Consider the following 27,165-nt stretch of genomic DNA (forward strand, 5'->3'; position numbering starts at 1 on the left):
CCTCCATGGGAGGAGCTGTGTTCAGGTGCCTGGGTCTACAAGCCTCAGCCTTTGCCCCACCACTGCGGGTGGGGCTTCATGCCACGCCCAGAGCCGCAAGCCTTGGCACCGTGGGCAGGGGTGAGCACTTTTGCGCAGCCACGGGTCTCCAACTGTTCCCGGGCTTTCGCCTTACCCCCATGGGCAGAGTTGCACTCATGCATCAGGCCTCAAGCCCCAGCTCTGCAGGCCAGGCGGGGCTGCCTGCTGGCGCTCAGCTGCAGGTGTCTGAAGATCCTAGGCTTTCGTCTTTCTCCTGCAGGTGGGATTGCAGGAGGGCCCACAGCTGGCTGGACTGCTTTCATGCACCCCTTCCACCCCAGCCTGGTGAGACTGAGCTCACGCCAGGCCTCAATTGTGGCTAGCCTGGCTTCCGCCCCCGCCAACAAGACTGCGCTTTCGCGTCCTGCCCCCACCTGCCCTCCGGCGAGCCCTCAGCAGTGTGGTTGGGGGCACTGCACCTCAGACTCTAGCACTCAATACTATATTCCTTAAGGCTCCCTCCTTCTAAGCGACTCTGCTCTGAGTGCCACGGAAGAGCTTGTTTGGCTGGTGTCCTGCTTCCCTTTGCTGGTATTGCTGGTTCTAGGGGAAATATTCACTTCGGATTTGGGGAGTGACTCAGCCCAGGGGTTAGGGTGGCTTTCCCTCAAAGTGTTTCTGCCTGTGCCTCCTAGATTATACTCTCTTCCTGCTACTCCGGTCCTCTCCTCTCTCCCCATCCCCTGGAACCCCAAGTGAGTGGTTGTGAAAGAGGTTTTCTGCACTGTCCCTTGAAGAAGAACCCTGGGTCTGGAAATCTGTCTCTTTCTCACAAATAGTATCCTGTCTTGTTTCGCAGCTAAATACTGTCCATACACCTCTTCTAGGCTCTGGGGATGCAGGCTGGGGCTTTGATCCTGGGACTCAGGACCCTCCCCTCTCCCTTAAACTCACTTCCTGCCATGCAAGTCTCTCCGGGCTGCCCTTTGCTCCCAGGAGCTGGGAAGCCCTCTCTGCATTTCTGCTTTTCCTACCAGTCTCTGTGTGGCTTCTTTGGTGATCCTTGGTTAAAGAATACTCTTAGTTTAGTCCAAAGTTGGTTTTTCCAGATGATGGTTCTTAAAATTAAGTTGTAATCCACTTTGGTTCTGGGAGGTGGACGTTTGTATGTCCGCCTACTCCATCACCATTCTATGTTTTCTTCCTGAATTTGTTTTTTTCTCAAGATTGTTTTGACTCTTCAAAGTCACTTGAAATTCTACATGAATTTTAGAATGTTTTTCTATTCATGTATAAAAAAAGTCATTGGAATTTAATAGGGATTACATTGCATCTGTAGATTACTTTGAATAGTATTGTCATCTTAATAATAATGTCTCTCTGTCCGTAAACACAAGATGTCTGTCTATTTACTTTGGTCTTGTTTAATTTCTCTCAGCAACATTTTGTAATTTTAGTGTATAAATCTTTTGCCTCCTTAGTTAAGCTTCTTCCTAAGTATTTTAATTTTTAAATTTTTTTATTTTTAAGAGAAAAGTGGGGAGGCAGAGAGACAGACTCCCACATGTGCCTTGACTGGGATCCAACCAGCAAGCCCCCTATGTGGCAATGCTCTGCTCATCTGGGGTCATTGCTCCATTGCTTGGCAACTGAGTTACAAATATTGATCAACTTATGACCTATGCAACTTACGACCATTGGACTTTACGACCACAATCGCTAGCCACGACTGCTCCATGTCTGGCAGCGCAAAAGTTGCCCAGCTGGGCGTACAACAGTGTGGACCAGCTTCCGGCAGCACCACCATCTCCGTGTGCACCATTTCAACTGTTATCCCAGAATTGGTACAGCAATTTGTGTTTTGTGTCTTAGATATTTTTCATCAAACCCCTCCCAAGATGTCTACCAAGAGGAAATTGTCTTTGCAAATATTAAACCAGTTGTACTGATAATGCAGTGTTTTATTTAAACCTGACGAATGTAAAAATAAGAAACAAAATGGTGTAGAGATGATACAAATGGCATAAAATGAATAAAAATTTATGATATATAACAATAATGAAAGAAAATTATGATAAAATATGACTTAAAGATTTTTATAACATCATTTTACAGTACTATACATATAGCCAACTCAACTTACGACCAAATTGTGTTACGACCAGTCTGTTGGAACCAATTGTGGTCGTAAGTCGAGCACTAGCTGTATTTTAGTGTCTGAGGCAAGGCCATGGAGCCATCCTCAGTGCCCAGGACCAACTCGCTCCAACCAAGCCATGGCTGTGGAAGGAGAGGAGAGAGACAGAGGGAGAGAAGAGAGAGGAGAAGGGGTGGAGAAGCAGATGGTCACTTCTCCTGTGTGCCCTAACTAGGAATCGAACCTAGGATATCCACATGCCAGGATGATGCTCTACCGCTGAGCCAACCAGCCAGGGCCTATTTTATTCTTTCTTGATCCTATTATACATGGAATTCTTTTCTCATTTCCTTTATTGATTGTTCATTTTATCTTCTTTTTAACATACGCACTTATAGCTATAACTTTCTCTACTGCTATGCACTCCCTAACTTCCACTTAGTTCCATTTATTTATGCATTCACTGATTGCTTCTGGTATATGCACTGACTGGGGATCAAATCCACCATGTTAGCACTCCAGGAGGGTGCTCTATCTAGTAAGCAACCCAGCCAGGGCCCCTGTGTTTTTCTTGATGCATTGGTTATTTAGAAATATATTAATTTCTACATATTTGTAGAATTCCCCAAACATTCTTCAGTCACTGATTTCTAATTTAATTCCATTTTGGTTGTAAAACATATTTTGTATAATTTTAATCCTTTTACATGTTTGAGGCTTCTTTTGGGGCTAAAATAATGTTTCTTCTGGAGAACGTTCACATGTGCTTGAGAAAAATGTGTATTCTCCCTTTGTTTGGGGAAATATTCTAAACATGTCTATTAGATCTAATTGCTTTATGTCTCATGTGTCATGAAAGTCTCATGTATCCTTGTTGATCTTTTGCCTAGTCATTCTATCAATTAATTCAGGTACATTTAATATTAAAATATCCAACTATGACTGTTAAGGTATTTGTTTCTCCCTTAAATTCTGCCTATTTTTGCTTCACGTATTTTGGAATTCTGTTAGTAGCTACATATATGTTTATGATTGCCATATCCTCTGGATGGATCAACTCTTTTATCATTATAGAATGTCATCTCTGGATCTGTAGTAGTTTTTGTTTTAAAATCTATTTTGGCTGATATTTACATAGTCGTTCCAGTTCGTGTTGTTTTTGTGGTATATTTCCACACCCTTTCAGTGAATTTGTGTATTTCAATCTAAAATGTTTCCTATAAAGGGCGTATATACAGCTGGATCTTGTTTTTCTGTTTGTTTTGTTCTGTTCACCCATTTGACTATCTCCACTTCAGACTGAATTAATTTAATCCTTTCATGTTTAATATTATTACTGATATAGTTACATTTACATTTACTGCTTTGCTTTTATTTTTCTTTGTTTTGTTTTTTTTAATTAAAATGTGCATTCTTTATCCTGACATGTATATGTCTGTTGGGGGGGGGGGCAGTAACATAAGCAGCATTTCGACTGTGTTTGGCTTCAGGAAGAAGCAAAGGCACTTTCCAGATGGTTCACTGCACTTGATGTACAGTCATACCTGGTTCCCCACTCACATGTGCTTGGGAAAGGCCTATTCCAACTTTTCTCTCTGTATACAACTTACACAAGTACATTTCTAAGTGTTTTATACATATACGAAGGTAACAAGTAATTTGTGACAATGTTCAAAAAATTACTTTATATACCACTTTGAAAGTTTGTAAATCCAAAAAGTTTTCTGGCAATAATTTTTGATAGTTGCCTGACCAGGCAGTGGCACAGTGGAGAGAGCATCGGACTGGGATGTGGAGGACCCAGGTTCCAGACCCTGAGGTCGCCAGCTTGAGCACAGGCTCATCTAGTTTGAGCAAAGCTCACCAGCTTGAGCCCAAGGTCACTGGCTAGAGCAAGGGGTCACTCGCTCTGCTGTAGCCCTCTGGTCAAGGCACATATGAGAAAGCAATCAATGAACAACTAAGGAGCCACAACAAAAAATTGATGTTTCTCATCTCTCTCCCTTCCTGTCTGTCTGTCCCTATCTGTCCCTCTCTCTATCTCTGCCACAAAATAATAATAATGATGATGATAATTTTTGATAGTAAATAATATAATTTAGCATACACTCCATTCTACTAAAAATCACTTGCTGCAAATACTATAAGTAATTGTTATCAGGGAAGAAAGACAGACATCCTAAACAAGCAAATGACCTCCCCCCAAAATGGTAAAGAAGATTCTTGATTTGATAATGAGCAGTTTCATTTAAACCTATTATCTGCTTCTGGTGCATTACATAATTTACATACTTCCTGTTTATTGAGCATTTACTTAGAAAAGCTTATTAACCCACCTATTTTGTGTTCAGGTGCATATAATATGGCTTCACAGACAGCTGCTTCAACTGTGCCTCTAGGTGGCTCTGCCATATGTAAAGTGACACACTAGCATATGGATCTATTTTCATGCCACATTTTCCCTGAAAAATAAAATGCTTAACTACTAAATACATTCATTTCACCAGTTTCTTGACTGATAGCTTAACTTTCAATTGTTTTATCAAGTAGTAAAAAAATAAAGTGACTCTTAACATTTTATCGTTCTCAGAATGGGGTAGCTTTTTGTTTTATGTGTCATGTCTTTTTGTGTCTCTGTCCTTTATCATCTTCTTTTACATTTAGTTAGTGAATGTTTTCCAGTGTGACATTTTAATTCCTTTAAAGCCTTTTACTATGTTTGTCAGTTGTTTTCTTAGTGCTTCCTCTAGGGTTTTACAATATTCATCTTCGCGTGTTGGGATCTACTTCAGATTTATATTAACTCTAGTGAGATCTAAAAACTTGACTCCTCTGTAGCTCTACTCCCTTCTCCTTTTTATTTGGTGCTATTGTTGTATGCACTGTGTCTGTAACGGTTACAAATCCATCAACACATTGCTATAATTACTTCATACAATTTCATGTTTTCTAAAGAGAAGTGTATATTTATAGTGCTTGTTATATTAACTTTCTTATTTATCATTTCTGATTCTCTTCATTCCCTTCTATGGATCTGAGTGTTACCATCTGTTAAGCTCCAATACAGCTTTGTTCCCAAATGTCACAGGCCCACCTATGATGTACAGATTGTCTTCTGCAATTATTTTCTAAACAATTAAAGGAAGAAAAAAGAAGAAATATGCAATTAAATTCTCTTATAATTATTTCCATAATTACCTTTACTGGCATTCTGTTTATTTGTGTGGATTTGAATTACCGTATTTTTCACTCCATAAGATGCACTCCTCCCCCCCCCAAAAAAAAGTGGAGGGGAAAATGCCCGTGCATCTTATGGAGCAAAAATTACAGTATATTATTAAATATTTTAATACACCATTTGGTTCAGAATATTTTTTTTCTTATTTTCCTCCTTAAAACCCTAGGTGTGTCTTATGGTCAGGTGCGTCTTATGGAGCAAAAAATACGGTATCTTCTGGTGTCATCTGCTCTCGGCCTGAAGAATATCTTTTAGTATTTCCTATAAAGCAGATTGGCCAGGAACAATTTTTTTTTGGTTTTTGTGTATCTGGGAATGACTTCATTTTACCTTCTCCTTTCTTTCTGGTACTCGCACTATGCATATGTTGGTGTACTTAATCACTTCCACGTTTCTGTGTGGCTCTGTTCATTCTTCCCTTTGTCTTTCTCTCTCTTGCAGATTACCTAATCTCTCTCAAATCTATTTTCAAATCCATTAAATATTCTGCCAGTTCAAATTGACTGTTGAGCCAGTTGACTGAAATTTTCATTTTGGTTGTACTTTCCCACACTAGATTCTCCACTGGTTAATTTTTGTTTTCTCTATCTTTATCATCTATTTGATGAGGCAGTGTTCCCACACCTTTCTTAAATTCTTTATGCATGGCGTGACCAGGTGGTGGCACAGTGGATAGAGCATCAGACTGGGACGCAGAGGACCCAGGTTGGAAACCCCAAGTCTCCAGCTTGAGCACGGGCTCATCTGGTTTGAGCAAGGCTCACCAGCTTGAGCCCAGGGTCGCTGGCTTGATAAAGGGGTCACTCGGTCTGCTGTAGCCCCCTAGTCAAGGCACATATGAGAAAGCAATCAATGAGCAACTAAGGAACTGCAATGAAGAATTGATGTTTCTCATCTCTCTCCCTTCCTGTCTATCTGTCCCTATCTGTCCCTCTCTCTGTCTCTCTCTGTCACCAAAAAAAAAAAAAAAAAAAAAAATCTTTATGCATGGTTTCCTTTAGGTTTTGGACAAATTTATCATAGCCACTTTAAAGTCCTTATCTGCCGAGGCCACCTATATCTCTTTAAATGTATTTCTATGGCTTACCTTCCCTCTGTGTATGGGTCACACTTTCTTTGTGTATCTTTTGTTCTTGTTGAACACTGGACATTTCAGATACTATACTGTAACAACTCCGGATACAAATATTCTTCTTGTGTGTTGCTGATGTTGTTGTTGCTTATTTGGTCAATGGCATTTTTGGTTTGACTGAACTAACTCTGCAAAATCCAGGTCCCCAACATGTGAAGCATCTCATGTCCCTGTTCAGGTTTTCTCCCCTTGTTTTCTTTCCCTGTTAATCAAGTGACCTAGGGGTTATCCCTTGCCTAGTCTGAGACACTTATGGCCAAGTGTTGTGCCTAAGTCTCCCTGACTGTTACATTTTCATCCTTTACCATTAGGTGTATGTGTGGCTTAGAAGCTACTGTCACAGTTCAGGGAGCTTACAGTTTTGTCCACCTTCAGTTAGGTAGGTACCTGAAGTTCCTTCTTTGAACATGCTTTGAGAGGATATAGCCTTGCTCATGTATTCAGAATTCCAAAGATGTGTGTGGTTTTATTTTAAAGCCTGGCTTCTAAGGAGTGGCCTCTGGTCAAGAACAACTTATTATATAGCCAGTGTTTGGTCACAGGTTCTGCTAACCCCCTGTACCTGGGAAGCTTCTGCCTTCTGTCGACAGGTCTGCACGTGGCATGGGGAATGTTCCTGCTCTGAAAGCTCCTGAACAGCTGCCACTTAAGCATATGCATACAGCCTTCCAACTCCCAGAGCTGACCTCATGTCAGGAGGGCTTTGCCTAGCTATCTATTTAATTTTCTTGTTTCTTGTTTTGAGCACTGAAGCGTTATCTCAGCAGACTTGAATTACCCAAACCATGCACATTCCAAAGAAAAGGCTGACCCTTCGCTGGATCCTGGGAAATCACCTCCTCGTTCTTGGGATATCTTGCCTGATAAGAGTGTTTTTGTATGCCAGCAGCCCTGGGCCATGCTCTATCAGTTTGACTTCTGAGGGACTGAAGCCTGAGCAGCCAAGAGTCACATGGGCACTCCATGACTGTGTGGACACCAGTAAAACTCATCAAGGCTTGGCTGAGCATTCTTGGTTGCCAACACTTCACATACATCACAATCTTCGCTGGAAGAATTAAGCACTGTGTATGTGATTCCAGAGCAAGAGGACACATGGAAGCTTGTACCTGGTCTCTCCTAGATTTCACCTTACGTGCCTTCTCTCTTCCTATTCAAAATCGACACCTTTTCTCCATAATAAACCATAACCATGAGTATAACAGCTTTTCTGATTTTTATGAGCCCTTCTAGTTAATTGTTGAGCCTGACTCATAAAGCTACCAGCTTCCTCTTAACTGCTCTCCACCAAGACCTCCACTGTTTTAACAATGCCTTTAGGCATGGAGTTCGTTCTCTGTTTCAAGTAAAGACTGTAATAAAATACAAAGGGGCACTACATAATGATAAAGATATAATACAAATATAAATATACCCAACATAAAAGCACCTGAATATATAAAGCAAATATGAACAGATGTAAAGGGAGAAATTTAGAGCAATACAATAATAGTAAGGGACTTTAATGCCTCAGATACATCAATAAATAGATCATCCAGGCAGAAAATCAGTAAGGAAACATTGGTCTTAAACAACATTTTAAAGCAGATCAACTTAACAGATATGTACAGAGCTTTCCATCCAAAAGCATCAGAATGCATTCTTCTCACATGCACATGAAACGCTCTCTGGGATAGAGCATAGCTGAGGCCACAAAGCGAATCTCAATAAACTCAAGGAGATTAAAATCATAGCAAACACCTTTGCCAACCATATGTTATAAAACTAGAAATCAATGACAAGAAAACCGGAAAAAGCTAAAAATACATGGAGATTAAAGAACATGTTACTGAGCAACTACAGGATCACAGGGGGGGGGGGGGGATCAAAGGAGAAATAAAAAAATATTTAGACACACAAAAAAGCAGCAAGTCCTATGGACTCAGCAAAAGCGTTCTAAGAAGGAAGTTTATAGCATTACAGGCCCACCTCAAGAAACAAGAGAAACCCCAATAAACAACTCAGCTTGACCTCTAAAAGAACTAGAAAAAGAATGAAGCCCAAAGTTAGTACAAAGATAGAAATAATAAAGATCAGAGAAGAAATAAATTAAATAAAGACTTAAAAATAAGAAATATTAACAAAACCAAGAGCTGGTTCTTTGGGGAAAAGAAAAAACAAAATTGACAAGCCTTTAGCCAGACTCATAAAGAAAAAACGATAACACAAATAAAATCTGAAATTTAAGAGAAGCTACAACTGATAATCATGAAATACAAAGGAGGGCTCACAATATTGCCCTGTGCACTTTATACATAACTTTCTGTTTTTTAGATTTTTTTACTTATTGATTTTTAGAAAGAGAAGGGGGAGAGAGAGAGAAAGAGAAGGGAGAAATGGGAAGCTCCAACTCATAGTAGTTGCATGTACCTTGACCGGGCAAGCTCAGGATTTTGAACCGGTGACCTCAGTGTTCCAGATCACTTTATCCACTGTGCCACCACAGGGCAGGCCATTTTGCACATAATTTAATTCTAAAATAAGGCAAGTGTGATTGTCTGTATTCTGAAGCTATCCGTACTGAAGCTCAGAACAGCAACTTGCCCTAGTTACCTGCACAAGCTACTAAGTGGTAGCCCTTGAATATGGACCAGGTCTCTCTGATCCATTCTCTGGGTTTACAAACATTAATTCATGATGTCTCACTTGAGCCTTTCAGAAGCCCGGGAGCAGCCCTTCACCCCCCCACCACATTTCCTGCTGGCTGTGTCCATGCAGGCCCTGAAAGGGTTAGAGATTTGATCTAGGTCACATACGAGCTGATGACAGCCATAGTGAGGAGGATTAAAGTATCTGTGTGCCTGTGTTGATGATGTCACTCTGCTTTTTCATGGGACCCTCAAAAGACTGGGATCTAACCTGCTGCTACTCAGGCACACTGGAGACCCACGGTGGCCCCTCTCCTTCCTCTTTGGCCACAGACGCCGTGTGGCTGCCCACCCAAGCCCACACAGCCGCTCCCATTCCTGGCAGAGTAGGTGGGAGCTGCCCATTTTAGTCATGAAAAGGGTTTTCCACAAGCTGGAGGAACTGCTCCCAGATTTTGGCTGGGGGCAAATTCTTGCCCAAATGTCCTAGGGGCCTATCTCATGGTGGGGGGAGTTGCCTTCCCTTTTTTGAAAAAGACATGGCAGCTCGAGAAACAACACTGCACGACTTACTAAATGCAAACCAGAGCTGTCCAAGAAGCCTGCCCTAGCTCTCTTCCCCAATAACTGAAATAAGGAGCTGACACTGGGCCCCACCCAGCCATGGCTGGCCGATGCGGCCTGTCATCTGCTACAGACGTGTTCTGATTTGTGTCATCTCTGCTCTGCATTCCCCAGGTCACGCCTTCCCCCCACCCAAGGCCATCAAGAAGAGGAAAGGCACACACTGGTCTATAGTCATGGAGAAAATGTCCCATCCAGGCTGCAGTCGGTGTCCTGCCCGTCTGCAGGGCTCTTGGCCTTTAGTGAGTGCCACCTGTGCTGCACAAAGCTGGAGAGGCTGCTCACATCCTACCTGCCCTTTCTGCAGCCTGGGGGGGGGGGGGGAGGGGGAGCGGGGGCGGGCGGGGCCCAGCACGTGGTGACTCCAGTGTTGCAGCAGAATACACCTACTCAGAGGCATGGAATGAACTGCCCATACTGGAAATGCAGGCATGGAAACCCTAGGCTGCACCCAGGCAGGGCCTGCCGCCAGACGTCTGAGGCCACTCTGCAAGCTTCATGGTGGGGCCGGGAAAACATCACCGGCCCAGGTGCAGGGTCTTCTCTCTCTGACACAGCCAGTGCCCCGCAGAAGCAACACACCTCTGTTAGATCTCCACCAGGCCTGTAGTCTGTCCTACTGCCCACCAGCCACATAGGCTTCACTGTGTGACCTGTTGTGTTAGGATACCTGCAAATAAGCCAGAGGGATTCGGTGTGTCCTCCTGGGAGAGAGGACCAGGTATCTCACAAAGGTGAGCATGTGAACTTCCAAAATTGTCTTACAGGGTAGTCTCCCGTCACACTTATTTCACTAGGCACACAGTCTGAGGGTTTGGAGGGTTAAGTTGCATCAGGCTTGCACACCAAAATCACAAGACCTGTTGTGCTGCTGAGTTTACCATGCAAGGAAACCTCCTGTCTCACAGCTCCCCCAACCCTGGTCCACAGCCTGCAGTGTTGGGCAGGACCAGATTCCTGAGCCGGGAGGGGAGAACCGGCTTTTTGAGAATGAAGTTGGCTGAGGGAGCAGGAAAAGGGGTGAGGGGCGGGGCTCAGGGCACCACCTTCACGGGATTTAGAATTTAGAAGTCAGGGAGAGACACAGGGCTCTCGGTCATGGTACACAGCAGAACCATCTCAGGGCTTTTCCCAAATTATCTGTTTGGGTTACCTCTGGAGAGTTGAGTCGCTAGGGCCAGAAGGGTCTGAGCATGTATTTGTGGATAAAGCTCTCAGGGGTTTGGGTATGCACCCTATTCATTTCCAAATGATCAAGAAAGACAAGAGCAGCCTGGACATGCAGGAGCCAGCGTGGCCTCACAGTGTGGCCCTGGTATCCTCCTGCGAAACATAAACAGTGTCAGAACATCTGTGAGGCAAGGCCACTCTGGGTCCATGATGGAACAAGACAAGCATAAGCCCCCTCCTGGTTCACAGCTGGGCCCAAACAGAACGTGCATGCTGTCCAGGCCACAAAGACCGAATGCCCCTATGCTGCCTCCTCTGAGAGATGGCTGCACTCCACCAATCCCAGAGTCGGCCTCCGACTACTTGTCCCTATGTTGTCAATCATAGAAACAGCCCTGCTTCCTGACAATATCATTGCTTCCTCAAATCTCTGCAAACCCACCTCACCAAGCCCAAATCCCACAGCAAGTCCTTCCTAACACCATCCCCCAGAGCTGCAGGAGTGTTTATACACTCCCAGGAGACTACAGCGGAGATGAGCTGACTCAGGTGTGGAGGCGGCCTCCAATGATTGAGCCACGGGACAGCACAGTCCCAGGCTGTACTCACCTCATGGCACCAGCCAGGAATGACACACCATCGATGACACACAGATATGCTTATCCTAAGGATGCTCATGCTGAGCACTCACCTAGGAAAGCCAGAGTCACCTCATGTCCATTTTAGATGGGACCCACTGTCTCACTGTCCATCTGCAGCCTTGTCACTATCCTAGTCTCTGTGGTCATGCCCAGGAAGCGGTAAGGATGGCAAGGGGCTTGTTCTCAGAGCCAGATGAGCACTGTGAGAGCCCTGGCTAACAGATTCCCTAGCATGTAATTGACATGCGATACACAACATAAATGGAAAGTATGACTTGATGGATTCTGACAGGTGAATATACCCTGAAACTAACAGCACAGTCAAGACAATGAACGTCTCCATCACCTCCTCCTCCTTTGTCATCCCACTCTCCTGCCCCCACCTACCCCTCAACCTGACCCTAGCACCACTGATGGGCTTTCTGTTACTATAAATTCATTAATAATAGCTAGAATTGTAGGTAGAAGCAATCATATAGCATGCTGGCCTCTCCCGTTTGACCGAATTCTCTGCTGATTCAACCAGGCTGCTGGGAACCCAGCACTTCCCTCCTCTCCGTGGCTGAGAATTAGTCCCAGGGTATGGATGTCCCACCATTGAGCTGTTTCCCACTTTTCTCACAAGCTTCAATCTTCATGCAGAGAAAAACTGCCCCCCCACAAGGGCATAGGTTTCTCCCATCAGTTGCATCAACTGTTCTGAGGCAAGTTTCTGACAGTCAGCACTCTCCTGCTGAAAATGCACTTTGTCCCACATCGGGGACCACAGCCAACAGCATCCATGTAAGAAGCACTCTCATTAGGCCCAGAATCAGGAGATGGGTTTCCATTCAACTCCACCGGTTACAAGAAAAAGTATGTATTTGAGGGGAGAGAAAAATAGAACTAACAGTCATTGAGCTCTAACTTTGGGTGATTTGCATGCTTTTATCCATGTTTTTATTATCCTGTTTAACTTACGCAACACTCAGAGAGTAGAGGGGTTCAGATGAAGGTGCCTGAGTGTGCTGAGCTCTGTGGGAGAGCTGGTCCACACTGGGAGTCCCAGGGCCCACCAGCAATGTAAAGGGACCCCAGGAAGGGCAGGCAGCACTGTGGGACAGCTTCCAGATCCCAGCCTTGCTCCAAGATCACTTCTGAAGTTCAGGAAATCTTTTCCTCCTGGGGAAAAAAGCTGTCAGAGAGAGACCAATCCACCTATTTGGTACAAACGTGGTTGGCATCCAAGGCATTTCGAGATGGCCTGGCTGGCCTGGAGACTACAGCAGTGTACCACCCTGCTCACCCACGGTCACGTCCAGTCAACAGGGCTGTGTGCACTGGGCAGAAAACACAGGCCTCACCCTGGTTTCATGGGGCAGTGTGACAAGTGGGGGCAGACACAGCAGGCAGCTCCAGGGATGACAGTGCACACTGGAGTCACCTGCGAGCCTAGACATCAGAGCCTGGGCCCTGCCCTAAATTCTGATGCACTTGGTCTGTGTGTAGCTGGGGATTCTGATTACGGGTGTGGCTGAGGAGCCCTGCAGCCTCAAGTAACCTGGGTGGGGGTCCTGCCCGCCCGGACCCAGGGCGCTGGAGGAATCAAGCAATCCCCCTTTCCTTGGGCTTCATCGTCATACTCTTGCCCTTCATTTACCAGATGTCACGGAGCCCTGCTCCACCCAGGACGTGGATGTCAGGACAAGTCAGCCACCTCCTACCTGCAAAGACACTGCCAGGCTCCTAGCCAGGGAAGAAGCAAATCAAATGACAGCTCCATGCTGGCTTCTGTCTCCTGAGGAATGATGAGGACTCAGCCGCTCCCTCCTCTCGCCCTGACCCCACACCGGCAGCACCTGAGAGCACGTGCACAACCACAAGAAAAGGGTTTCCCTGATTGTCCCTTACAGATGCAAAGACATGTTTATATATAAGTTATGGAATAGCAGCAAGATGAACACCTGTGAATATACCTCCCATATTAAGTTTGGCTGAGTTTTGAATTAATACGTTCATTCATTTTTAAGTACCATAGAAGCTGTGTTTTTCACTCTGGTGTGAGATTTTCACATGATGTACATAAGATATGAAATGCCTTGTTTGCACATTATGGATTGTAGCACATCGTATTTTACAGTACGATGGAAAGCTGAAAACTTGAGGAAAAAAATATTATGTGTAGTCCCAGTATCTCAGAACAGTAAGAAACAGAAATATCAGTAAGTAAACCATTAATAGAAGTATACTTATTCTTTTGTTTTGGAGATTACTTTTTTACATTCAATATTATTTTGTATTAGTTTCAGGTGTACAGCATAGTGGTTAGACAATAGTGTACTTTAGAAAGTGTCCTCCCAATATATCCAGGACCCACCTGGCACCATATACAGTTATTACAATATTACTGACTATATTCCCTATGCTGTATTTTACATCCCTGTGACTATTTTCTAAGTACTAATCATTTCACTTTTTCACCCCCTCCCTTCTGGCAACCATCAGTCTGTTTTCTGTATCTGTCAGTCTGTTTCTGTTTTGTTTGTTGTTTATATTGCTCTTTAGAAACCCCATATAAGTGAAATCATATGGTACTTATCTTTCTCTGACAGACTTAATTAATTTAGCACAATACTTTCCAGGTTCATCCAAGCTGCTGCAAATGGTAAGATTTCATTCTGTTTTACAGCTAAGTAGTATTCCATTGTGTAAATGTACCACAGCTTTTTTATCCACTCATCTACTGATGGCACTTGGGTTACTTCCATTTTTTGCTATTGTAAATAATGCTGCAATGAACATAGGGGTGCACATATTCTTTTTGAATCAGAGTTTTAGGTTTCTCTGGATAAATCCCCAGAAGTAAAATCTTTGGTCATAAGGCAGCTCCATTTTTAATTTTTGGAGGAAACTCCACACTGTTTTCCACAGTGGCTGCACCAATCTACATTCTGACCAATAGTGCATGAGAGTTCCCTTTTCTCCACACCCTTGCCAGCACTGTTTGTTTGTTGATTTATTGATGCTAGCCATTCTGCCCTGTGTGAGGTGTTAGCTCATTACGGTCTTAGTTTGCATTTTTCTGATGATTATTGCTGTTGAGTATTTTTTCTTGTGTCTGTTGGCCATTTGTACACCCTCTTTGGAGAAGTGTCTATTCAGGTCCTCAGCTCATTTTTTAAAAACTTAAATTGTCAAAAAAAAACCCAAAACTTAAATTGTCGCCTGACCAGATGGTGGACAGAGCATCAGACTGGGACACAGAGGACCCAGGTTTGAGACCCCGAAGTTGCCAGCTTGAGTGCGGGCTCATTGGTTTGAGCAAGGCTCACCATCTTGAGCCTAAGGTCGCTGGCTTGAGCAAGGGGTCACTCAGTCTGCTGTAGCCCCCCTCCCATGGTCAAGGCACATATGAGAAAGCAATCAATGAACAATTAAGGAGCCGCAACAAAGAATTGATGTTTCTCATCTCTCTTCCTTCCTGTCTGTCCCTATCTGTCCCTCTCTCTGTCTCTACCACAAAAAGAAAAGAAAAATAACTAAATTGTCTATTTTCTTGGTGTTGAGTTGTACAAGTTCTTTATAAATTTTGGATATTAACCCCTTATGAGATGTATCATTGGTAAATATCTTCTTCCATTCAGCAAGTTATCTTTTCATTTAGTTGATGGTTTCTTTTACTGTACAAAAGCTTTTTAGTTTGTTGTTTATTTTTTCTTTCTTTCCCTTGCCCAATGAGATAGATCAGAAAAAAATATTGCTAAGGAAAATGTCACAGACTTTACTGCTTATGATTTTTTTCTAGTTTTATGGTTTTGAGTTTTACAGTTAAGTCTTTATTCCACTTGGAGTTTATTTTTGTATATGGTATAAGAAGGTGGTCTAGTTTCATTTTATTGCATATATCTAATTTTCCCAGCACAATTTATTGAATAGACTGTTGTTACCTCATTGTATGTTCTTGCCTCCTTTGTCAAATATTAATTGACCAAATAGGCCTGAGTTTATTTTGGGGTTCTCTATTCTGACTTTTGACCTATATGTCTGTCTTTATGCCAGTACCATACTGTCTTGATTACTTTACTTTAGCCTTGTAGTATAGTTTCATATCATGAAGCATGATACTTCCCACTTTGTTCTTCTTTCACAAGATTGCTGTTGCTGTTCAGGGTCTTCTGTGGTTCCATATAAAATTTTAGATTGTTCTAGTTCTGTGAAATACACCATTGGCATTTTGATAGGAATTGCATTAAATGTATAGATTGCTTTGGATAGTATGAACATTTTAGTGATGTGAATTCTTCCTACTCATGACCATAGTGTATGGTTCCATTTATTTGTATCTTCTTTAACTTCTTTCTTCGGTTCCTTATCATTTTTCAAATCCAGTTTTTTTACCTCCTTGTTTAAATTTATTACTAGGTATTTAAATTTTTTGGTATTTAATTTATCAATTCTAGTAGTTCTTTTTTTTGTGGAGTGTTTAGGGTTCTCTACCTATAATATGTCATCTGCAAATAACGACAGTTTTACTTCTTTCTTTCCAATTTGGATGCTCTTTATTTCTTCTTCTTGTCTGATTGCTCTGATTAGAACTTCCAGAAATATGTTGAGTAAGAGTGGTGAAAGTGGACATCTCTGTCTTGTTCTGATATTAAGAGAAATGCTTTTAGTTTTTTCCCCATTGAATATTACATGGGCTGTGGGATTTGTCATCTATGGCCTTATTTTGTTGAGGTATGTTTCCTCTATTCCCACTTTGCTGAGTTTTATCATAAATGGATGCTGGGTTTATCCAAAAGCCTTTTTTTTTTTGCATCTACTGACATGATCATATGATTTTTAACCTTCATTTTGTTTATGTGGTGTATTGTATTAATTGAGTTCTGGGTATTGTACCAACCTTTCATCCCACAAATAAATCCACTTGCTTTATTTTGTTTGCTAATATTTTGTGGAGGTTTTTTGTGACTATATTAATCCGGTATATTGTCTTATAATTTTCTTTCTTTGTAGTGTCTTTATGTGCTTTTTTGGAATTAAGATAATGCTGACTTCAGAAAATAAGCTTGAATATTTTGGAATAATTTAAGAAGGACAGGTGTTAGTTCTTCTTTGAAGGTTTGGTAAAATTATCTATAAAGCCATCCAGTCCAGGACTTTTGTTTGCTGGGAATTTTTTAATTACTGCTTCAATTTCACTAGTTGTAATCAGGCTGTTCATATTTTTTTCTTCTTCTTTTTTTTATTTAGTGAGAGAAGAGGAGGCAGGGACAGACTCCCTCATGTGCCCTGACAGGGATCCACCTGGCAAGCCCACTAGGGGGCAATGCTCTGCCCATCTGGGGCCCTTGCTCCGTTGCAACTGGAGCCATTTTTTTAGTGACTGAGGCAGAGGCCTTGGAGCCATCCTCAGCGCCCAGGGCCAACTCACTCTAATGGAGCCTTGGCTGCAGGAAGGGAGGAGAAGAGAGAGAGAAAGAGAGAGAACCAAGAGGGGGAGGGGTGGAGAAGCAGATCAGTGCTTCTCCTGTGTGCCCTGACCAGGAATCAAACCTGGGACATCCACATGACAGGCCAACACTCTACCACTGAGCCAACCAGCCAGGGCCCAGATTTTTTTCTTGATTCGTTTTTGGAGGATTGTTTGATTTTAGGAATATTAATTTCTTCTAGATTGTCTAATTTTGGGGCATATATTTTTAATGATTTTTTTATAACCATTTGTATTTCTGTGATGTTAGCTGTTACTTTTACTCTTTTGTTTTTTATTTCATTTATGTAGGTCTTCTTTCTATTTTTCTTGGTGAGTTGAATCTGGTTAAAGATTTATCAATCTTGTCTTTTCAAAGAACCAGTTCTTGGTTTCATTGATCTTTTGTATTGTGTTTTTAGACCCTAATTTGCTTATTTCCACTCTGATCTTTATAATTTCCTTTCTTTACAACTTGGACACTCTGTAAATTCTGAAATAAGACTCAACAGAATTCTTGCCTGGGGTCTGGGGTTTGAGAAACCACTCTTGCTCTTAGGCCTTGGTGGAGACTATGTCTCTGCTACCAGAGTCTCACTGTAGGGCCACAATGATCTGAGTTTCCTAGAACAAAGCAGAGTTCATGACCCACCAAGCAATCAAGTCAAGCACACATCATCAAGTGGTCAGTCCAGTGCTCGAGTGGTCAGTCCAGTGCATCAGGTACTCAGGAGGATCAGAAGATGAATCCATCAAGTGGCTCCCTTCTCCTTCCACACCTACAACCTCTTAGGGCATTCTTTACAACCAGTGTCTGGGAAAGAACAAGTGTAAATTGTGTTCACAGGTGGCCCTGCAAGATATACCTGCACAGCCAGGTGGACTGCCATGGCATTCAGGGCTCTTCCCAGGGTGGCTCTGAAGGACAACAGAAAGGAAGATTCTCTGAGAGGAACATCTTATCATCACTGTGATGTGCAAGAAAAAGGTGGGAGTGTCTCGGGACCTCCAGGGCCCAGAGGCATCAGGTTCTGGGTACAAAAAGGAGTGGAAAGACCTCTTCGAACAAAACAGAATGTGAGGACAGTGAGATCCAAGATGATGGTGGAGTGGGCAGAAGTTACCTCCTCCCAGGACAAAATTGGAATTATAACTAAAATCAACCAACTGAAGATCATGGCCGATTAGCTCAGTCCATTAGAGCATCATCCCGAAATAACAGGATTGTGGGTTTGATCCCTGGTCAGGGCACACATGGGAAACAATCAATGAGTGCAACCCAAAACACTGAAGTTGCTGATTCAGAACCCCAGGCTTACCTAGTCAAGGCACAGACAAGAAGCAACTACCACACAGTTGATGCTTCCCACCCTTTTCTCCCCTCTTCTCTCATTCTCTCTCCCTCCTCCCTCTTAAATCAGTAATATAAAAAGTCTTTTAATGAATGAGTGCACAACTAAGTGGAACAACAAATGAATGCTTCTCTCTCTCTCTTCCTTCCTCTCGCTGTTTCTCTAAAATCAATCAATAAAACCAACCAACTGAAGACTAGCTGAACAGAAATCTTATAATCAAGGTCAAAAACACAAATAGGGCTGGCCTTGACCCCATGGGCAGTGACTGAGAATCCAGAGGAATATTTCAGTGCATAGGTTCCCCCTAAAAAGCGTAGGGTCTCAAACCCATACTGGGATCCCCAGTCCAGAGCACCAAAGCTGGGAAGAGGCACCCACATATCATCCGGCTGTGAAAATCAGTGGGGATTCTGGTCGCCAAAGAGAGACAAGAGTCTGCTAGAGACATAGGTGCCCCCTTACAGGATCAGTAAACAAAATATTGTCTGAAACTACTCACCCTGGACTCTGGCAGAGAGAAGGAGGAGCAGACTAGAGTCGTGTGAGGAGAGCCTAGTGTTTGTGGCGCCAGGAAGAAAGCTGAAGGGACAGGCGCTGAGTCCCTGTGCTGAGTCCATCTCCCACCGTCACCGCCATCTTGCTTGGGTGGCGCATCCCATGGCATCAACCTGGGAGGATGCAGTAGCTCTCCCTTTGGACTCTCTGTCACCCCACCCTGCCAAGCAGGTGCCCTATGGAGGACTCAGCTGCCTGGGCCTGGGGTGTAAAGGTCTAGGAAGACTCAGGGGCATCAGTGACTGAGTTGTGTGGTTTCGGCACAGGGTGCCATTCCCCTTACCTTCATACAAAAGTCTGATTGGCACCTACCCCTCAGAAGACAACACGAGCACAACCCTCCAGACTTCTGGCAGCCTGGCCCTGCCAAGCTCAAGCTTTCCAAGAGGTCCAGGCAGAATACCGAACAAACTGAGTTCTGTGACTCTAGAATAGAAGTCATTTTTGCCTTGCATGTCCAACCAGTGCAGAGCCCACCCTTCACAAGGCCAAACCTTGGTCTAATTGGGCCTGATAAACTCTGCTGGCCTCAGCCTGATGACCTGCTGAGAGCCACTCTACTACAAAGGTCTACAGGCACCCAGCAGGTGGCAGCTGGCGTTGGTGTACCCTGGGAGTTTTGCTGAGTGGCTTCAGAACCAGTGCTGGACTGAGTTTGAACCTGTATCAATCTGGTAAACGACAATCACCCCTACCTGGTTGCTTACTGAGTACCTACCTCACGCAACCTGAGTACCACCAGAAGCTCTTTCATCAATGGAGCCTAACAGGCAGACAGCAGGCAGAGGCACATGGAGGCAATCTCTGGGTGCCTATGGCCTTTTGCTGACCTGCCCCCAGACTTGGTGCTGGTGGAAGCTGGCCTTGGTGCACAGCTTGACCCTTCTCATGCACACTGAGGCTCTGCAGAGACAGCTACAAACTGTGGATCACTTTGTATCTCTGAACAGGTAGCCCAGGGCTAGTCACAGGCAGCATCTGACATTGACCTTTATCAGAGTCCCTCCCACATGGCCCCAGAACCAACACATCCAGTAGTGGGCTTCAGACAATATCATAGCAAGATCCAGTCAACTTCACAAGCAGCACATGCAAATTAGAGGTTTTGCCAGGAATCAGACCTTGGTGTGGCAGGGTAACATACAATGGGGTAAAGATAGTCTATTCAATAAATGGTGTTGGATAAATAGGGAAAAGAAATGCAAAAAATAAAACTAGACCACTTTTTTATACCATACACAATAATAAACTCAAAATGGATTAGAGACTTAAATGTTAGACTCAAACCCACAAAAATCTGGAAAGAGAACATAGGCAATAAAATCTCAGATATATCTCTTAGCAATATTTTTTTTCTGATATACCTCCTCACACAAGGAAAGCAAAAGAAAAAAATAAAATGGGACTACATTAAACTAAAAAATTTTGCACAGCAAAAGAAATCATCAACAATATGAAAAGACAACCCACTGAATGGGAGAACATCTTCTCCAATGATACATCTCATAAGGGGTTAATATCCCAAATTTATAAAGAGTGTATATAATTCAACACACAAATAACAAACAATCCAATTTAAAAATGGGCAAAGAACCTAAATAGACATTTCTCCAAAGAGGAAACACAGACGGCCAATAGACACATGAAAAGATACTCAATGTCACTAATCATCAGAGAGATGCAAATTAAAACCCCAATGAAGCCGTGGCTGGATGGATCAGTGGGTCGGGTGTCATCCCAGTGCACTGAGGTCCTAGGTTCCCCAGTCAGGGCACATAGGAGAAGCAATCAATGAGTATACAACTAAGTAGAACAACCAGTGATGCTTTTCTCTCTCTCTCCTTCTCTCCCCCTCCCTTCTCCCTCTCTCTCTCTCCCTCCCCAATCAATGGAAAAATTTCAACACACACACACACAACAACAACAACAACAACCTACAATGAGAGCTGTCAGAATGGCTATCATCAACCTAACTCCCACCCTCTTTCCCTCTGGCTATTATCATACTGTTGTCTGTTTCTATGTGTTATATGTTACATGTGTCTATGCAATATATACACACACACATATATACATATGTATATACAATTATATATATATGTGTGTGTGTGTTCATATATCCTTTCACCTTCTTTCATCAAGTCCCCCAACCCACTCCCCTGACAGCTGTCAGTCTGTTCCATGTATCTGTGCCTCTTTTTCTATTTTGCTCCTCAGTTTATTTTGTTAATTAGATTCCACTATAAGTGAGATCATATGGTATTTGTCTTTCTCTAATTGGCTTATTTTACTTAGCATAACAATCTTCAGCACGCTGTTACAAAATGTAAGATTTCTTTCCTTCCTTCTTTCCTTCCTCCCTTCCGCCCTCCCTCCCTTCCTTCCTGTGGAGCAGTACTCCATTGTGTAAATGTAACATAGCTTCTTTACACGTGGGGGTGGGGAGAGGTAGAATGGGGGCATAAAGAGACTTTGCTTGGGGCAATGGGCACATGATGCAGTGTGCAGATGATGTTTCATTGAGTTGTACCCTTAAAACCTGTATGGTTTTGCAAACCAATGTCACCCTAATCAACTTAATAAAAATAAATAAATATGTGATTGATAGCCACAGAAGGTGGGGGTGGGAAGGAATGGCTGTCATCAACAAATCAACAAACAACTGTTGGCAAGGATGTGGAGAAACGGGAACCTGGTGCACTGTTTGAGAGAATGCAGACTGATGCAGCCACTGTGGAAAACAGTTTGGAGTTATCTCAAAATATTTTATATGGAACTGCCTTATGGCCCCCCCATTCCCATTTCTGGGGATTTACTCAAAGAACCCCAAAATTCTTATTCAAAAGAATGTGTGTACCTCTGTGTTCATTGCATTATTATTTACAATAGTCAAAATATGGAAGTAACTCAAGTGTCCATCAATACAAGAGTGGATAAAAAAGCTGTGGTACAAACTCACAATGGAATATTACTCAGCCATAAAAAAGAACTAAATCTTACCATTTGGCACAGCATGCATGGACCTAGAGGGTGAAATAAGTGAGTCATAGAAAGACAAATCCCATATGATTTCACTTATATGGGGATTCCAAAGGACATATAAATCAACAAACAAAACAGAAACAGACTAATAGATACAGAGAACAGATTAGACTGATGGTTGACAGAGGGGAGGGCTGTTGGGGGACTGAGTGAAAAAACGGAAAGTACTGAAAAACACAGGTTGGTAGTTACAAAATAGTCATGAGGATGTATGGCATAGGGCATAGAGTCAACAGTATTGTAATAACTGTATATTGTGCCAGGTGGGTATTGGACATATTGGGGGAACACTTTGTAAAGTATATGATTGTCCAATTACTATGCTATATAACTGAAACTAAAACAAAATAGTATTAAATGTATTTTTAAATTTTTAAAATTAAAAAAATATATATATGAGAACAGTGTGTTTTGTGGGAATACTTTCCCAAAAGCCCCTTTCCAAGGAAGTTCCCAGTCAGTGGGCAGGCAAGGCGGCTGTCCTGGGATGTCCAGTGACTGCTTCCTCAGCCACATCTGCCTGCTCAGTAAACTCCTGAGGTCAAACGGGTGACTCAGATTCTGCCCAGTGAGCTTCCCCTTACCCAGGTGACTTGCTTCTACCACTGCCATGGATGGGGAAGGACCAATATCCCAGACTCACCACTTTCTAAACACACCTACATTTTGTAATAAGATCCTCACACCCACCTTGAAAGATGTGGAATTGTCCACATTTTCAAATGGGAAACCAAAGTAGTTAAGTGATAGTGCAAGATTGTATAGCTTGTTAGTGACAGAATCCGAGTTCAAAAGAGGGGAGGGTTGGTCCGTGTCCTCAGAGCTGCAGCTCCGGACAACCATCCAGGCACCCGTGCTCCTTAAAGGTATCTTCTTGACTCACTGGTGAAGTTTCTGCAAGGCTATATATCCCTCTCCCTCCTAATGTTTGTACATGCACAATTTTCCGGGGGATATGGGCTGATTCACAGGCTGCTTCCAGATCCCCTGAGGAACTGGCTGAGGGGCAGGGTTCCTGCAGGTCCAGCCCTGGATCATCTGGCTCCTTGCTGCTTTCCCCAGGACTCTCAGTGGCAGAGAGTTCTCTCCCCCCCACCTCCCCCACCCTTCAGTCTGCCCCTTTAGGAGGAGGTGGCCTCACACCTAGGACGGCCAGCTCACAGAAGCCAGCTGCCACTCCCCGGCCTGTTGCTCGGGCAGCACTTCCCTGCCTCTCTTTTAATGCAGTTGGTGCCTCAGTCACAGCACCCTGCCTCCCAGCCACCCTTCCGCATTGCTCACCAGGAGGGTAGAGGTGCCCCGGAGGAGTGGGTGCCCAAGGCCGCTTGTGGGCAGTTGGGGCATTAGGGCCTGGGGTGGGAGCACCTCGTGCATAAGTCTAACGCTCTCTCCAGTTCCTGTTGCCCTCCCCTGCTTAGACACCTCTCCTCAGAACGGTGCCCCAAGCCTGTCCCTTCTCCCCTTCGGTACCCACAGGTGCTCTCCAGCCCGGTAGTAACAGTATCAAGAGATTCCTGGGCACCGACTAGGACAGGCACAAGCCTTCCTTCCCCAGCCGGCGTCCTGCCCGAGCGAGCGCGCCACCCGCAGGGGGCGAGAAGGTGCCGGGGAGGCCGGCACCGGGCGGCCGCGCTCCCGAGCTGGCCCGGGACGGCAGTCCAGCCGCCTCCGACGCCGCAGCTCTCCTTTCCGTCTTCGGGTCTCCGGATCAGCAGGTGGGGATACCGGGGGCGGCAGGGAGCTCCAGTGGGGCCCACACCCGGGACCCCGCGTCCAGCGAAGCCCTCTCTCACCTGTAAGAAACCCCGGAGGAAGTGCAGGAAGCGGAGCATGGCGGCTGGCGGGCGCGGAGTGCGGCGCCCGAGCCGCCGTGGGACCGGGAGCTGCGCTGTGGCCACGCCCCGCCTCCCGCGCGCCGCTGCTCTGGGCACTTGCGAGTCTCCGAGACGTGCCAGCCTAGGGCTGGGTCCCCCACAGAACCAGAGACGCACAGACACGCAGGAGCCGTCCACGGCCCAGCGCCTCCCAGGACCCCGCTTCCCGCGTCCCGTGCCGCGCCCAGGGCAGCTCCGGGACCCGGAGCCTGGGAGTGTTGTCTAAGAGCGAACTCGTGCCTCGCGCACATGCACGTGCGCGACACTCGCATCGCCACCCTGTGGAGCACGGTCTGCCCGTCTCCAGAACCGGGCGGCCTCTCTTTCTGCCTCGCAAGCTTCGCTTTTCAAGCCTTGAGAAGTTCCGGTGTTTGCCCAGCACTCTCATTTACACGTTGAGGAAACAGAGACCCTGACAGGCTCAGCAACAAGTTTGTGCTCGTTCAGCTGGGGAGAGGACAGTGTGGACTAGCACCACTGGGACCCAGATGTTTGTCCAGAGCCTGACAGCGCCCCACCACTGTCCATTCCCTGGTATGTTCCTGCAGACAAGGATGTAAGCAGGCACCCAAGCGGAATAATAATAGTAATAATAATAAATAATAATAAATCCATCCTGGATTATATTCATCTTTATACAAACATCGTTGTAAAAATAATTTTAACTATATATAATTTTATGCTAGAAAGAACACCTGAAGGAAAAACACCCAGAGCCCAGAGCCCAGAGCCCAGGGCTGGTAACTCAATTAGATAGGTAGAGAACACTGTTTTCTGCTAAGAAATGTCAATGGAAGGTTGTTGCCACTAATCCGGTGGCAACAACCAGAAAGCCCCAACTTGGTGGGTAGTGAAGGGGAGAGGCTTTATTTAGTGAAAAGGACTCAACTGTGGAACAGCTTGGCTGTGAAACAGCTCAGCTAGGAAACAGCTCAGTCAAAGCAGCTCGCAAGACGATCTTGGAGGAAATGACTCCCACAGAGCTGTTCCAGCATTACAGTCACAAAATGGCTATGGCCCTGCAGAACCCAAAGTATCCCCCATTGAGGCAGAGGTGACACTGGTTTATATAGAGAACCCACCCCACCCCTGATTTCTCCATGTTATGCAAATGAGTATCCCAAACCCTCACAGTTTAGTTTTAAATAGCCACATCCTGATTGATTGCAATGGAGCCTTTCTGATTGGTCAGTAAAAATGGAAATGGGCAGGAAAAGTCTCAGTGCTAGTGGTTGAATTGTTTGTTGTTTTTAGCGAGAGGGACAGTCTTGAGTGGAAGAGCCTTCAACTGAGCCAGTGACCCCTTGCTCAAGCCAGTGACCTTTCACATTTCAAAATCAATAAATTGGCCCTAGCCCATTGACTCAGTGGTAGAATGTGGACACTGACCAGGGTGGGGCCTGATTATTTGCATTTTAACGAATTTCCAAGTGACAGTACTACTTGCTGCTGGTCCTGGGACCACATTTGGAGAATCCTTGTTCAAGTAGCAGAGCCAGGCCTAAAGGGCAAACCCCAGGTTAGAAAATAACCATCATAATGACTCCATCTACCAAGTAACTACTGTGTCCCAGCCCTGGACAAGCCTTGCCAAGTTTATGCCATTTAATCTCTCAGCAGTCTTAGGGGGTGATAACAACACTGAATGTTCCCCGGGGAAATAAGTCAGATCTACTCTTGTATCTGAGTTACCCTTCTGGAGAACACAATTTTGGGAGAACTTGGCTGTACTGTAGAGTTAAAGGTATGTTCTTTCTTTTGTTATGAAAAGATAAAAGGAAAAAGATCAGTGGTTGCTGGAGGTTAAGGATGAACAGATAGAGTACAGAGGATTTCTAGGACAATAAAAATACTCTGTATAATAAATACTTTTATGGTGGGTACAGGTCATTATTACGCATTAGTCAAAATCCATAGAATATACAACACCAAGATTGAACTCTCATGGATGTAAACTATGTACTTCAGGTGATAATGAGGCATCAAGGTTGGTTCATCAATTATAACAAAGGTAACACTCTGGTGGTGAATATTGATAATGGGAGAGGATATGCATGTGTGAGGGTAGGAGAATAAATGGGCAATCTCTGTACCTTCCTCTCAATTTTGTTGGAAACCTAAAACTTCTCTTAAAATAGCATATTGAAAAATAAAAGAGAAAAGGTGAGACTATTAGGTTTGCAGGAGGATTTATACAACAAGGTTTCTAATCAGCCAAGTTCACCGTTTTTAAATTCTATGATCACAATTTCAAGGCTCTTACCTATTGCAATTAAGCAGGTTCAGCGACTCAGGGGTGAGTGGTCAGAGAGAAAACCATTGCACAGATGCCAAAAGGCACTGTGGTGGCAGGAAGGGTGTGGGCTCAGGCAAACAGACAGGACTCACAGGGCCCAAGGCTGACCTCACTAGTGACCTTCCCTCACTGGCTTTACTTCCCTGTCCCAAGTCTCCAGGCACACATATGAATGGATCTATGCCAACAGCCAGGGTCTGGGTCACAAAGGACTGAAATGTCTCCCTCTGGCTAATTTAACAGAATGGAGGGAAGGGTGGTTTGGATAGATAGGGTATAGGTCAAATCCCTAGGGAGTGGAGGGATGCTGAAACTAGGAGACGCTGCAGAGGCAGCTGCAGCCAAGACTAGGCAAGAGAAAGAGCTCCTTTGAAGAGGCCAATGCAAATCAGAACTACAACGAGACACCACCTCATACCTGTTAGATTGGCTGTTATCAACATAGGTAATAACAAGTGTTGGAGAGGCTGTGGACAAAAAGGAACCCTCATTCACTGCTGGTGGGAATGTAAACTGGTACAGCCATTATGGAAGACAGCATGGGGGTTCCTCAAAAAATTAAGACTAGAACTACCATATGACCTAGCAATCCCTTTACTGGTTATCTACTCAAAAAAACTAAAAAACATTGGTACACAAAGACACATGCACTCTCATGTTCATTGCAGCATTATTCATGGTGCCCAAGACATGGAAACAACCAAAGTGTGTCTTGATTGAGGATTGGATAAAGAATAAGTGGTACATATAAGGTCTACCGGAAAGTTCTGTCTGTTTTTGGAATAAAACAAAATACAAATTTTTCTTACGGTCAATAAAATTTATTAAATAATATAATTGCCATTATTATTAATGATTTCTTGCCAGCGTGAGGGCAATTTGTATATCCCATTTTTGAAAAATGTTTTATCTTTTGATGTGAAAAATTAAACCAGTGCTTGTTGGATATCTTCTTCATTTTTGAATTTTTTGCCCTTCAAAAAATTTTGTAAGGACCAAAA

The 27,165-nt window shown here is 44.1% G+C and overlaps 1 protein-coding gene across 1 annotated transcript in view; it reads right to left on the reverse strand.

The window, feature by feature from the left end:
* Nucleotides 1-23,925, reverse strand: part of ARHGEF4 (Rho guanine nucleotide exchange factor 4) — a 161,178-nt gene extending 137,253 nt beyond the window's left edge. The window contains 1 exon segment of the mRNA XM_066381091.1: nt 23,788-23,925. Coding sequence (XP_066237188.1) covers nt 23,788-23,826 — 39 coding nt within the window. The 5' untranslated portion in view covers nt 23,827-23,925.
* Between the last annotated feature and the right edge of the window lie 3,240 nt (nt 23,926-27,165).

Source organism: Saccopteryx leptura, chromosome 4, assembly GCF_036850995.1.
Source record: "Saccopteryx leptura isolate mSacLep1 chromosome 4, mSacLep1_pri_phased_curated, whole genome shotgun sequence".
Lineage (NCBI taxonomy): Eukaryota > Metazoa > Chordata > Mammalia > Chiroptera > Emballonuridae > Saccopteryx > Saccopteryx leptura.